General features: G+C 37.9%; 1 protein-coding gene and 1 pseudogene across 7 annotated transcripts in view; one reads left to right on the top strand and one right to left on the bottom strand.

Moving 5' to 3' along the window:
- Positions 1-15,025, top strand: part of ZC3H13 (zinc finger CCCH-type containing 13) — a 95,147-nt gene that overhangs the window by 10,143 nt on the left and 69,979 nt on the right. For all 7 annotated transcript variants that reach the window (XM_070048789.1, XM_017343485.3, XM_002712953.5 and 4 more), the window contains exon 4: positions 2,611-2,722. In XM_070048789.1, coding sequence (XP_069904890.1) covers positions 2,611-2,722 — 112 coding nt within the window. The remainder of the gene's footprint in view (positions 1-2,610; positions 2,723-15,025) is intronic.
- Positions 8,014-8,986, bottom strand: LOC100359293 (chloride intracellular channel protein 1 pseudogene; annotated as a pseudogene).

Here is a 15,025-nt window from a genome sequence, read left to right as displayed (position 1 = left end):
TGATTTTAGTACTTAAAGATGTAACATACATAAATATTGCTTGAACTTGATTGATAAATAATTTACCTACTGCTAAAATTGGCTACACTAGTTGCATTAACTACAGAAATAGTACAAATTGAACTGAGCGTTGGCAGTTAAACCTTTTTTTAATTGATGAATTTGTGTCAGAGGGCTGGCATAGATTTTGAAGTTTAGAAGACTTTAAAATGCAAAACTTTAATTTCCTGTTCAGTTAAGCAGTGTACATTTTAGTTTATTTATTATGCTTCATACTTTGTTTCATTTAGGTTGCCATTTATCACTTTCTGTTAATGTGGGGAAATTAGTCTTTATGGTAAATGTTTAATGAGCTCTTTATACATAAAACACATCTGGTCCGGCGCCGTGGCTTAATAGGCTAATCCTCCGCCTTGTGGCGCTGGCACACCGGGTTCTAGTCCCGGTTGGGGCGCCGGATTCTGTCCCGGTTGCCCCTCTTCCAGGCCAGCTCTCTGCTGTGACCAGGGAGTGCAGTGGAGGATGGCCCAAGTGCTTGGGCCCTGCACCCGCATGGGAGACCAGGAGAAGCACCTGGCTCCTGCCTTCGGATCAGTGCGGTGCGCCGGCCACGGCGGCCATTGGAGGGTGAACCAAGGGCAAAAGGAAGACCTTTCTCTCTGTCTCTCTCTCTCACTGTCCACTCTGCCTGTCAAAAAAAAAAAAAAAAAAAAAAAACAAACCACATCTGAGGAAATTATTTCAATAATTTTAATATTTTTTTATATTTTTACCTTACTTTTAATACAGTTTTTATTCATCTGGAGTTTATTATTAGCTGACAAAATTTTTGTGTATGATAGTTGTGAAGAAAATTTGTGCAGAATGAAAACAAGTAATGTCATTACAAGGCTTACAATAATGATTTGTTTTGGTTTTAATTTTTGCTATGCTGTGCGTGTTTTTCTGTTTGATAACTTCTTTGGTATGAATGTATTTTCCCTCCTTTTTTTGGTAAGAAAGAAAAATATAGTTGTTAATATGATTCAGAGTTGAAAAGAAAAGAAAATGTTTATTGATAAGACACTTAAGACATTGCACTCAGCATTCACTTTGTTAGATGCCATTTAGGGTGGAAACAGTTTCATGATAAACTATTTTGTTATATAAAGGAAACCAGGGTGCGTGGGATTTACATGTATGTCATATTTGGAATTGAGAGAGCATGTAAGTATTGTTTCTTTAAAAAGTTCCAGTTTTAAGTTCAGCTTTAACTGATAAAACATTTACTCTAAGTCTATTAAATATATAATGTGAATATTGAGATGCTTTTAAGTGAATTAACTAAAATTATTTTTTCACTAACCATCATATTAATGACCGATAAACTGAATCATTTAATTTGATCAGCAATCACCTAAAGTAGATGATTAAATTATGGCTTGAGTGAGATGTGTGGGCAGAGAGATGGATGGTACATTTTGGTGGTCAGAGGGACAGAGCATTCTGTAGATTAAGTTTCCCCCACCTTTTTTATAAAGTTGCTTCAAAAATTTATTTTATTTTATTGTTTTGAAAATTTTATTTTTTGAAAGAGTTACAGAGAGAGGTAGAGCCAAAGAGAGAGAGGTCTTCCATCTGCTGGTTCACTCTCCAAATGGCTGCAATGGCCAGAGCTGAGCTGATCTGAAGCCAGGAGGCTGGAGTCTCCTTCAAATCTCCCACGTGGGTGCAGAGGCCCAAGGACTTGGGCTATCTTCCACTGTTTTCCTAGGTCACAGCAGGGAGCTGGATCTAAAGTGGAGTAGCTAGGGTATGAACCAGCACCCATAATCCACTTTAACCTGCTGTGCCGCAGCACCATCCCCCAAAAATATTTTTTAAAGGCAGTATGTTTTCCATTTCTCTTGTGTTTCCCATTCAATAATAACGTGAAAGTAATAACATAGCCAAAAATTATCAAATTTCTAGTGTAAATTATGAAACCTTATAGTTGTCCAGTATGTTTTCTCCTTTCCATTAAAAAAAAATTTGTAGCAGAATATAAAATCACCGTTCAAAAATTTTGTTTTAAATCCTTGATTTTTGTTCTTCAGTGATTTAAAATTTAAGAAAAGTTGTAAGAATAGCACAAAACTCCTATATTTACTTTGATTCTTAAGGTGCATAAAATATTTTGTCAGATTATTGTTGCTGTATCCAACCACATACATATGTAGATTATGATGCTTTTTTCTCTAGATTAATTTTTCAATTGTGGGTTTAAAACTTTACTACCTTTTATTTCAGCATAACCATACTATATGTAGTTAATAGGAAAACAAGTCATGCTGTTAATTACATACTTGTTTTTATTAATTCACAAGTAGTTTCTTATGAATATCACCAGTACCCATAGCTTTTTAATATACACATTTTGTTTGGTATTCAGACAAAACTTGCAAATGTTGCTCATTTTTTATAAATAAAAAACTGAAACAAACTAATTATTTTACAGAAATTCAGGAGCCAAGGACAGTTAGAAAAACTATATTGAGATTTATGAGGTTGTGTTTGTGAATATATTCTTAAAACATGTTGTATAAAATATATATATTTTGTTTTGTTTTGTTTTTGTGTTTTGGTTCCAAGGTCACCAGAAAGACCCACAGGGGATCTCAGAGAAAGAATGAAAAACAAGCGCCAAGATGTGGACAGCGAGCCTCAGAAACGAAACGCAGAGGAGTCATCCTCACCTGTTAGGGTAGGAATTGATTTTCCAAAATAAATTAGAATTTCAGTAGTGATATCAGTTAAGTCTGATTGTAAGTATTATCTTATGTGCTAAATATTTGGGCTATGTATAGTATAGCGTTATAATCCTTATGGATAATGTAATTTATAAGGAAAAAAATCTTCTGGAAAATTGATTATTTCTGTTCCTCAAGGTAGTAGAGATGGAAAGGATTGTTTGTCATAACTTAAGCTGAACTTCATAGGATTTTTGTGCCTTTGTTGCGATTAGGAGTACCTAAATATACTGTTCTCTTTTTTTAAAAAGATTTATTTATTTATTTGAAAGAGTTACACAGAGAGAGGAGAGGCAGAGAGAGAGAGAGAGAGGTTTTCCATTTGCTGGTTCACTCCCCAGTTGGCCACAACGGCCGGAGCTGCGCCAATCCGAAGCCAGGAGCCACGAGCTTCTTCTGGGTCTCCCATGTGGGTGCAGGGGCCCAAGTCCCATCTTCTTCTGCTTTCCCAGGCCATAGCAGAGAGCTGAATCTGAAGTGGAGCAGCCGGCTCTCAAACCAGCGCCCATATGGGATGCCGGTGCTTCAGGCCAGGGTGTTAACCCACTGTGCCACAGTGCTGACCCCTAAATATATTGTTTATTTCAGGATTCAGCCAACCACTATATACTGTTTCCAAGAAAGATTGAAATGGCTTACAGTAAAACACTTACAAATGAGAAAAATTACAGCAAAATGGAGGTGACAAAAACTGATCTAGAAAGTTTAAGTAAAGAAGGCACAGGGACCACAAAATGTAGCTGTGAATTTGTTGCTGTGCAGCCAGAAAGGGATATAACAGTTTGTAATGTAGTTCATTAAATAAAAGAAAAACGTGTTTGTCAGTAGTAGAAATCTTTCCCACAGTTAATTTTTTCAAGAAATTTTCTGACAGATTTAGATAAAATTCACATATCATATAAATCACCCATTTAATGTACACTTCAGGGTTTTTAGTATATTGTTATGCAGGCATCACCACAATCAATTGTGGGACTATTTTCATCACTCCAAAATGAAACTTCATGAACTGTAGCATTCACACTCCTATTGATGCCAAGATAGTCTACCATTAAGTCCCCTTTCTTTTTCTATAAATGTGTCTATCCTGGAGTTTACACATATATGGAATCAAACAGTATGTTTGTGGTTTTTTTGTGACTGGCTTCCCTCACTTGGCATGTTTTCAATGTTCATGAAACATGATAGGCTGTATTAGTATTTTATTCTTTGTTTTTACCAAATATTGATATAATCCATTGGTAGACACTGTTTTATTTATCCATTCATCAGTTGATGGATATTTGGGTTCTTCTCCAGTTTTTTCATGCTTGTGTGTACATGTTTTTGTTTGAATGTATGTTTTCATTTCTCTTGGATTTATGCCAGGGAGTAGAGTTGCAGTCATAGTAACTCTGTTTTTAACCTTTTGAGAAGTTGCTGGACTCTTTTCTTTATTGGCTGTACCAATTTACCTTTTTTTTAAAAATATACTTTTTAAATTGACATGTGCATATTATGTAGAATTGTGTATATTATGGGGTACAGTGATTCCATTCATATGTACAGTGTTGTAAAGATCAGTTCAGGGTAATGGACATATCTGTCACCTCAGACTTAATTTCTTTGAGAATGCCTCTGTTAGTTTTGAAATACTTAGTTGTTATTAACCTTAGTTATCCTACTTTGCTTTATAGTGTAAGAGGTTATTTGTTATTCCTCCTATCCAGCAGTACTCCTTAACCCATTAACCATCCTGTCTCCATCACTCCCCTTTCAATATTCTTGACAGCATAGTATGAGAGTTCCAGTTTTCCCACGTCTTTACCAACACTTACTATTTCACTATTTGATTATAGCCATTCTGGTAGACATAAAGTAGTAAGTCTAATTGTGGTTTTCAGATGCATTTCCCTGATATTTAATGATGTTAAACATCTTTCTGTGTGCTTTTGTACATTTTTGGAAATCCTTTATCCACTAAAATTTTTTAAAAATTATTATTGACTTGTGAGATACAAGTCCATTATACATATGACTTAAAAATATTTTATCCTGTTCTGTGGATTGTCTTCATGTTTTTGATCATGTCCTTTAAAGCCCAAGAGTTTTTAATTTGTTGAAATCCAACTTTTGGTAAGTTTTTTGTTGTTGCTTGTGATTTTGGTGTCATTTAAGAAACCACTGTCTGATCCAAGGTCACAAAACACCTATTTTCTTAAAAGAATTTTATAGTTTTACCTCCTATACATTTTATAGGATGTAATGTGTCTTTGATACATTTTGGACTAATTTTTATTTATGATTTGAGGTAAGGGTCCAACCTCATTCTTTTCATGTTGATATCCAGCTGTCCAATATTATAGTTTATTTTATGAATATTACTGAATTATATGAGCAACAACCAGTTTGATAATTTCAGATTTATAAGCTTTCTTTTTTTTTAAAGGTTTATTTATTTACTTGAAAATCAGAGTTACACAGAGAGAAGGAGAGGCAGAGAGAGAGAGAGAGAGAGAGAGCTAGGTCTTCTATCTGCTGGTTCACTCCCCATGTGGCCACAATGGCCAGAGCTGCGCCAATCTGAAGCCAGGAGCCAGGAGCTTCTTCCAGGTCTTCCATGCGGGTGCAGGGGCCCAAGGACTTGGGCCATCTTTGCTGCTTTCCCAGACCATAGCAGAGAGCTGGATTGGAAATGGAGCAGCTGGGTCTCGAACCGGTGCCCATATGGGAACCGGCTTTACCTGCTAGGCCACAGTGCCAGCTCGCAGATTTATAAGCTTTCTGTGACTTTTTTTTTCTTACCTGTGATAAAAAAGCTCTGCTAGTGTTACAGTATAATTAGTAAAGACTTATCTTTTGGTACTTGAAGTAATACAGTTTATATATGAGATTTTTAATGTCTTACATGATAAACTAATAAAATTTTAGAAATCTGAAGTAATGCTTTTCATCTCAAGATATTTTCCAACTTTCTGTAAGAAGGAAGATTTTTTTTTTTAAAGATTTATTTATTTATTTGAAAGGCAGAGTTACAGAGAGGCAGAGGCAGAGAGGGAGAAAGAGAAAGAGGTCTTCCATCCATTGGTTCACTCCCCAGATGGTTCCAACGGCCACAGCTGAGTTGATCCAAAGCCAGAAGCCAGGAGCTTCTTCTTGGTCTCCCAGTCAGGTGCAGGGGCCCAAGAACTTGGGCCATCTTCTACTGCTTTCTAAGTCATAGCACAGAACTGGATTGGAAGTGTAGTAGCTGGAACTCGAACTGGTGCCCATATGGGATGCCAGCATTGCAGGCAGTGGCTTTACCTGCTATGCCACATCACCAGCCCCAAGATGGAAGATCTTTTTTGAAGTATACACGTTGATATTCCACTCCTAATCTTCTGAATCAGAATTTCTGGATAGGTGTTAATTAAGTATGTAAATTGTATTTTGAAATAACCCACTGATTCAGAATAATTAATGATTGGACTCAATTTCTGATAAATGTTTAAAAACCACTCTAGAACAAAGCCATGTTTTGTAGCATTTGCAATTTTTTTTTGTAAATACTCAGCACTATGGCCAACTTCAAGTTAGCAAAGAAATATCACTGAATATATAATTGGAAGAGTTGCTAGGTATGCCATTTTATAGTATATATAGTTATTATATTGCTTTATTATTATATTGTTATGTGGTTCCCACTTAAGATATATTTTTAAAAATTTTAATTAGTTTTTAACCATTTCAATAGTTTATTGTTTGTAGATACAATTCTAAGAATATAATCATATTACCTTTCCCCTCCCTCTCCCTTTCTTTTTCTTTTGTTTTAGTTTTTGGGATAGCATCTTTTCAATTTATATTACTATAAAAAGGTGAAAAGCTTCCTCAGATAAGTTTAACAGGTAAAAAGCAAAAAGACCTTTCTATGAAGTAAATAAAGACAACAGCTATAAACAGTAATTGAATGGACAAATGACCATTTCATCCATAAAAAGTAAATTTTAAAGTAATCACAGATCATTAAAGCTGTAATAGTAGAACATTCTGTGTAGAACATTCTGTATGTATTAAATATGAGTATGTTGTTTATCATAAAGAGTTTATATATTCATCAAATCAATACTAGACAGCACAGTTGACATTTTGTTAAGAAATTTAAAGCCTGATTCTTGCTTTCCGTAGACAAGAAGCAAGCATTGAGCTACTTGCATATCGAAGGGTAGAGTCACACATTTCAGGAGTGTTTGGGTTTTATAGAATTCACTGTCCAAACTTTCAGAAAACTGTTAATAAGCTAGGATACCAGATATTAACTATTTTGGGTACGTGTATGGCAGATTAACAAATACTTTTCATTTCTGTGTTTCTGTAAAACACATGTCTGTTGATCTTCATGTAATGAATCCTCATACCAAAATCTAGAGTTATTTTTGTTGAGGACAGCTAGTATAGGTAGGTAACACTGGCATAACTAAAACAAAATGCATGTGATTTTCAGCAAATTAAATGTAATCCCAGCCCTTTATCGTTGTGAATATCAACTCATGTTTCTGAATTTTTGAGGTTGATAACTCCTGATCTTGTGGTTAGAAAAATTCACAGGTAGATAAATTACACTTCTTTTTTTTTTTTTTTTTTGACAGGCAGAGTTAGTGAGAGACAGAAAGGTCTTCCTTACATTGGTTCACCGCCCAAATGGCCGCCACAGCCACTCTTCCATACCCACTCTTCCACCTCTCTTCCTCCCTCTCCCATTCCCAGTCCCATTCTCCACTAAGATCCTTTTTTTTTTTTTTTTTTTTTTCCCCAGGCAGAGTGGACAGTGAGAGAGAGACAGAGAGAAAGGTCTTCCTTTTGCCGTTGGTTCACCCTCCAGTGGCCGCCGCGGCCGGTGCACCGCGCTGATCCGAAGGCAGGAGCCAGGTGCTTCTCCTGGTCTCCCATGCGGATGCAGGGCCCAAGGACTTGGGCCATCCTCCACTGCACTCCCGGGCCACAGCAGAGAGCTGGCCTGGAAGAGGGGCAACCGGGACTAGAACCTGGGGTGCCGGCACCACAGGCAGATGATTAGCCTAGTGAGCCACGGCGCTGGCCATAAATTACACTTCTATAGCATGTGGTAGTATTTCAGAGATAGGAGCCAAGCGTACAGTGGAGAGAATAAATACTGCTTAGAGAACTAGTGAACATTTCACAGTGTACTGTATGTTAAAGTATAGATGAGATGAAGGAGGGGATGGAAGAGGAAAGAATCAACACAGTAATCATGGAATTTTTTTTTCCATTCTGGGTTTTATTACTGAAATACGGTTGTCCTACCCACCTCACCCACAATAAAAACCTCATCCAGGTCCCCTTCCTTTCCCTTCATTGCCCTGCCCACCCCAGTCCACACAAGTGCTCCAGGATCCTCTGCTGTTCTGGAAATGTGTCCATTGGGTAGCAATGTGGTAACCACCCAGGGCTTTCATGGAGGAGATGGAAGCCAGTGAGGGAGCCCCCAGCAGGGGCTTATTTCAGGGCCTTGGCCATTTGGTCGCAGGCAAGTTCAATCTCTTCATCATCTGGACAGGTGGAGACAAATTCTTCGCGAGCATAGGCGTTGCTCAAGTACCGGTGCATTCCTTGGAACACCTCTGGGATGGTGAATCCCCGGTATTTCTTACACACCACCTGTACTATGTGCAGCTTTGGCAACAGGTTACAGTCAGCCAGGGTGAGCTCATTGCCATCCAGAAACTTCCTCTGAGAGATACCCTCATCTTCAGCACTGGTCTCATCCACTTCTTCGGGAGGGGGTTGGGGGTCAGGTAATTGTCTAAAATCTTCAAGGCTTTCAGGAGCCCCTTCTCCAGATTGTCATTGAGCACTGGGTTTGAATTCTTGATGTAGGCAGAAAATTTGGCAAATATGTCTACACCAGCCGTGTTGGACTCAGGGTTCAGAGCTGCCAGCTCTGGGTACTTGGGAGGGCACAGCACTGCCTCCAGAAATTCCTCGATTCTTGTTGATGTCTGTGTGGACTTCAGTGCCATACAACAGGAAGGGGAGCTGCCCTCCTGGGCACAGCTTCTGCACTGTCTCCGTCCATTTCTTGGTGTCAACAGTGGTGACATTGAAGGTGACTCCCTTGAGCCCATAGTACCATGAACAATCTCTGGGAGAAGGGGCAGCTTCTGATCTTGGCCCCATCACTGCCAGACTTCACGAACAGTTCGACCTGTGGTTGCTCTTCAGCCATGGTTGCGTCGAGGACCTAATCATGGAATTTTAAACAAGTAGTAAATTTGAGAAACTGGGAAGCTGTGTGCCTACGTTATAGGGATTATGGCATGTTATGTGAGATAAAGGCTGAAGATTAGGCCTATGTTTTGAATAGTCTTACACGTTGAACTCAAGAATTTGGCAATAGAGAAGGGAGACTTGTATGCTACGAGATTTTTCTTGTTCACCCATTTACTTCCAGATTGTAGCACTAGTAAGTTTACTTTCTGAATAAATGAAAGATTGTTTTGATGTTCACTCATGGTTGAGAATACCTGGTGGTTTAGGGTCTGTTTTGTCCAGTGTGGCTAGTCTGAATTGAGAAGTGCTATGTGTGTAGAATTCATGCCGAATTTCAGACTTTGTATGAAAAGATAGTAAAAAAAAAAATCACAATTTTTATGTTGGTTATAAGGTGAAAAGACCATATTTTGTATATATAGAATAAAATAGAATCTGTTACCTAAAAACTTTAATTTGGGACTGGCATGGTGGTGCAGCCACTGCCTGCAATGCTTCTGATCCAGCTCCCTGCTAATGTGCTTGGAAAAGTGAAAGATCACCCAAGTATTTGGGCCCCTGCCATACATGTGGGAGACCCGGTTTCAGCCTGGCACAGTCCTGGCCATTGCTGTCATTTAGGGAGTGACCCAGTAGATGGATGGAGTCATTCTCTCTCTCTCTGCCATTCTGCCTTTCAAATCAATAAAATAAGTTTTCAAAAAACTTTATCTTTTTTTAATGTTGCAAAAAAAAAATCTAAAAATCTATACGTACTGACATTATATTTCTGTTGGAAAGGGCTGATCTGAATGATCTGAATTGACCTTAATACAGAGGATTTGAATTTAAATGAGATGCTTATTTAAAGTAGAGTCAATAGGAAATCTATACTTTTAACTAATCTATAGAACTTTTCAAATACACAAAGCATATTTGGAAAATATACTTAGGTAGATACCAAGGAGTATAGTTACTGAATTGTAGCATAACAGTATGTTTAATTTTGTAAAACACTAACATACTGTTTTTCAAACTGGCAGTACCATTTTATGTTCCTACCAACAATGAGTGAATTACTGTTATTCCCCATCCTTACCATCATTTGGTGCTATCAGTATATTAAGTTTTGTTCATACAAATGAATGTGTAGTGATACCTCATTGTTACCGTTTTCAGTTTATTTATTTGATAGAGGGACAGAGAGACACAGAGAATTCCCATCCACTTGTTCTCTGCTCAAATAATTGCAACAGCTCTGGGCTCGAGGCCAAAGCTGGGAGCTTGCATTCAATCCAGGCCTGTGTGTGTGTGTGTGTGTGTGTGTGGGTGGGTGGCCGGGTGTGCCAGGAACCCAATACTTGAGTCATCACTGCTGCCTTCCAGGGTCTACTTTGGTAAGAAGATGGAGTCAAGTGCTAGAGGCAGGTTTCAAACCAAGGCAGTCCAATGTGGGACATGGATATCCTAACCCCTAGGCTAAATGCCCACTTCTCATTGCTGTTTTAGTTTGCTAATGTCATGGATGTTGAACATCTTTTCATATGCTTATTTGCCATCTCAAGGTATCTTTTTTGGTGAAGAGTCTGTTTAGGTCTTTTGCCTTTTTTCTTTTGCCCATTTTTAAATCAGGTTGTTTTCTTATTGTTGAGTTTTAAGAGTTCTTTGTATATTCTGAATAAAAGTCCTTTATCAGATATGTCTTTTTTGATTACTTTTGTTCACTCTATGTCTTGTATTCTTGCCTTTTTTTTTTTTTTAAGATTTATTTATTTATTTGAAAGGCAGAGGCATAGAGAGTGAGAGAGGGGTCTTTCATCTGCTGGTTCACTCCCTAAGTGGCTGTAATGGCCATAGCTGAGCTGATCCAAAGCCAGGAGCCAGGAGCTTCATGTGGGTCTCCCACATGAGTACAGAGCCCTAAGGATTTGGGCCATCTTCTACTGCTTTCCCAGGCCATAACAGAGAGCTGGCTCAGAAGTGGAGCAGCTGGGACTCGAACTGGTGCCCATATGGGATGCTGGCACTGCAAACGGCGTTTTTTTCCCACCAAGCCACAGCACTGGCCCCTTCTCTTTCTTTTGACAGTATTTTTCAGAGCAGACATCTTTAATTTTTATGAAGTCCTGCTTATCAGTTATTTCTTTGGATTATGCTTTTGATGTACTTAAAATGTCATTGTCATACCCAAGTTTGTCTAAATCTGTTCTGTGTTATCGTATAGTCTCTTGAGAGTTTTGAATTTTATGTTTAAATCTATGGTCTATTTTGAGTTTAATTTTTGTGTAGGATGTATGGTCTGTGTCTAGTTCATTCTTTTGCCTGTGAATCCCCAATAATTCCAGCAGCACTTGTTGGAGAGACTATCTTTTCTCCTTTGACTATTTTTCCTCCTTTGTCAAAGATCAGTTAACTGTATTTGTGTGGATCTATGCTCTCTGTTTTGTTCCACTGATTTTTTTGGTCCATTCTTTGAACAGTACCGTGACTTCCTGGTTATTGTATCTTTGTAATAACTTACAGTATCTGAGAGTCAATGGTGTCAATGGTGTTGATTATTTTGGGTCTCCATATAAACTTGAGAGTAAGTTTGTCAGTATTTACAAAATAACTTGCTGGGATTCTGCTAGGGATTGTGTTTAATATTAGAAAGATTTAAGAAAAACTGATACTGGGGCTGGAGCCGTGGCTCACTTGGTTAATCCTCCGCCTGTGGCGCCGGCATCCCATATGGGTGCTAGGTTCTAGTCCCGGTTGCTCCTCTTCCAGTCCAGCTTTCTGCTGTAGCCTGGGAGGGCAGTGGAGGATGGCCCAAGTGCTTGGGCCCCTGCACCCGTGTGGGAGACCAAGAAGAAGCACCTGGCTCCTGCCTTCAGATCAGCATAGCTCCGGCTGTGGCGGCCATTTGGGGAGTGAACCAACGAAGGAAGACCTTTGTCTCTCTCCTCACTGTCTAACTCTTATCTGTCAAATAAATTAAAAAAAGAAAAAAGAAAAACTGATACTTTGATTATGGACTCTTTCTGTCATGAGCATGGAATACTTCTCTATTTTTTTAGTTCTTTGATTTCTTTCATCCAGTGTTTGGTGTTGTGCATATTTTATTTTCATACATTTTCATCCATTTTGGTGTTGTACATATTTTGTTGAATTTACCCTTAAGTACTTCAGGGTTTTGTTTTTTTTTTTTTTTTTTTTTTTTTGGTGCTCATGAATAGTATTGTATTTTTACTTTGAAATTCCACTTATTGGTTGCTTGTATATATAGGAAAGTGATTGACTTTTGTATATTACTTTGTGTCTTGCAACATTGCTGTAATTGCTTATTATTTCCAAGAGTTTTTTTTGACAGTTCTTTCAGCAAACACAATCTTGTTATCTGTGGACAAAGATACTAATTGCTTCCGTCCCAATCTGTATACTTTTTATTTCCTTTTCTTATTGTATTAGGTAGGAATTCCAGTAGGATATTAAAAGGCAGTGGTAAGAGAACATCCTGTCTTCTTCCTGATGCTAGCAAGAAAGCTTCCAGTTTCTCACCATTAGGTATGATTGTTAGCAGAAGGCTTTTTTGTAGATGATCTTGGTGAAATTGAGGAAGTTTAACCCTATTTTTAGTTTACCAGGGTGTTTATTCATGAGTGTGTTGGATTTTTATCAAATTCTTTATTATGATATTGAGATGGTAAGTTATGTTACTTGATTTTTTTCATTATTAAACCAGCTTTGCATACTTGGGATAAATTTCACTTGGGTATGGTAAATTTCTGTATATTCAGATTTGATTTGCTAATAATTTTTCTTTTTACTTTATATTTATTATATGTATTTAAGGTGTATAACATGAAATTTTGATACAAATATACATAGTAAAATGCAGTCAAGCCATTTGTATATTTATCATCTCACATGGTTATATTTTGTTTTTTTTAAGATTTATTTATTTATTTGAAAGTCAGAGTTACGGCAAGCGAGAGAGAGAGAGAGGTCTTCCATCCGCTGGTTCACTCCCCAGATGGCCGCAATGGCCAGAGCTGCACTGATCCAAAGCCAGGAGCCAGGAGTTTCTTCTGGGTCTCCCATATGGGTGCAGGGGCCGAAGAACTTGGGCCATCTTCTACTGCTTTCCCAGGCCTCAGCAGAGGGCTGGATCAGAAGTAGAGCAGCCGGGTCTCGAACCAGTGCCCATATGATGCTGGCACTACAGGCCAGGGCTTTAATCTGCTGTGCCACAGCGCCGGCCCCATATTTTGATTTACTAATATTTTTGATGAGGATATTTGTTATCTATGTTGATAAAACATCCTGATCTATAGTTTTGTAATGTTTTGGGTTTGGTATAAGGGTAACACCTGATAGAATGGATTAGGAAATAGTTTATGCCTTCTCTGTGTAGAAGAGATTTAGAGAATTTGTGTGATTTCTTCCTTGAACATTTTATAAAATTTACCAGAGAACCCATTTAGTACTACTTTAGAAGATTAATAATTATTGATTCTATTTCTTCAATACATAATAGGCATATTCAGATTCTCAATTTCTTCTTTCAGAGTTAGGCCATTTCATCTAAGCTATCAGATTTGTGGATGTAGAGCTGTTCATAGTTCTTTCATTATTCTTTTACAGCTGGTGGTCATTATTCTTTTACAGCTGGTGGGCTCTGTAGTGATGTTCCCCCTTTTGTTTTTGATATTGTAATTTATGTCTTTTTTGTTAGCTAGTCTGGCTAGAAGCTTATTGATTTTATTGATATTTTCAATAAACCAGATTTTGGTTTGTTGATTTATCTCCATTGATTATTTTTTTCAATTTCATTGACATTTTTTATTGTAATTTTTAAAATTTTATTCCTTTTGCTTAGTTTGGATTTAATTAACTTTCCTAGTTTTCTAAAGTGAAAGCAGAGATTATTAATTTTTAGCCTTATGTATGTATTCACTATTATAAATTTCCTCTTTGTGCCACTTCCGATGTATAAAAAGTTATATTTCCTTTTAGTTCAAAATACTTTGAATTTTTCTTGATTTTTTTTTTCTTTGACTTGTGTGCTTTTTAGAATTGTATTGTTTAGTCTACAGACACTTGGGGGGGGTTTCCAGCTATCTTTTTGTTTCTGATTTCTAGTTTAATTTCATTGTGATTTGAAAACATTGTGGGGCCAGAGTTGTGGCACAGTGGATTAAGCCCTGATTTGCAAAGCTGGCATCCCCTGAGTGCCCATTCAGCTCCCAGCTGTTCTGTTTCCTGTCCAGTTTCCTACTGATGAACCTAGAAAGGCAATGGAAGATGGCTCAGGTAATTGGACTCCTGACATCCATGTAGGAGACCAAGATGGTGTTCCTTGCTCCTGTTATCCTGGCCCAGACCTGGCTACTGCAGCCACTTGGGTAGTGAACCAGTGGAGGAAAGACACCTCCTCCCCAACCCGCCCCCATCTCTGCTTTTTTTTTTAAAGATTTTATTTATTTTATTTGAGAGGTAGAGTTACAGACAGTGAGAGGGAGAGACAGAGAGGTCTTCCTTCCGTTGGTTCACTCTCCAGTTGGCTGCAATGGCCAGAGCTTAGCTGATCTGAAGCCAGGAACCAGAAGCTTCCTCCAGATCTCCCACTTGGGTGTAGGGACCCAAGGACTTTGGCCATCTTCTACTGCTTTCCTTGGACATAACAGAGAGCTGGATTGGAAGAGGAGCAGCCGGGACTAGAACTGGCGCCCATGTGGGATGCTGGCACCGCAGGCAGAGGATTAACCTACTGTGCCATGGCGCCGGCCCCATCTCTGCCTTTTAAATAAGTAAATCATTAGAGAATATTTTTTTTGTTTGTTTTCAAGTTGAAAAAATGTACATAAAACATTAGTGATTTGTGTCTTTTATATTTTTATAATCTGTATCTCCTTGATCTACTTTGGTTTTGAAATTAGTGTGTTAAATAGTATGTTTCTATCTCATTCTGATTTTCTTTGCTGTTTTATAGAGTGCATACAGAGATGCAGCTTCTCATTGTAATTTTTAAAAATTAAGTTATC

The sequence above is a fragment of the Oryctolagus cuniculus genome, chromosome 9 (assembly GCF_964237555.1).
Source record: "Oryctolagus cuniculus chromosome 9, mOryCun1.1, whole genome shotgun sequence".
Taxonomy (NCBI): Eukaryota; Metazoa; Chordata; class Mammalia; order Lagomorpha; family Leporidae; genus Oryctolagus; species Oryctolagus cuniculus.
Note: the sequence above shows the minus strand (reverse complement) of the source record. Positions and strands in the feature narration are given on the sequence as shown.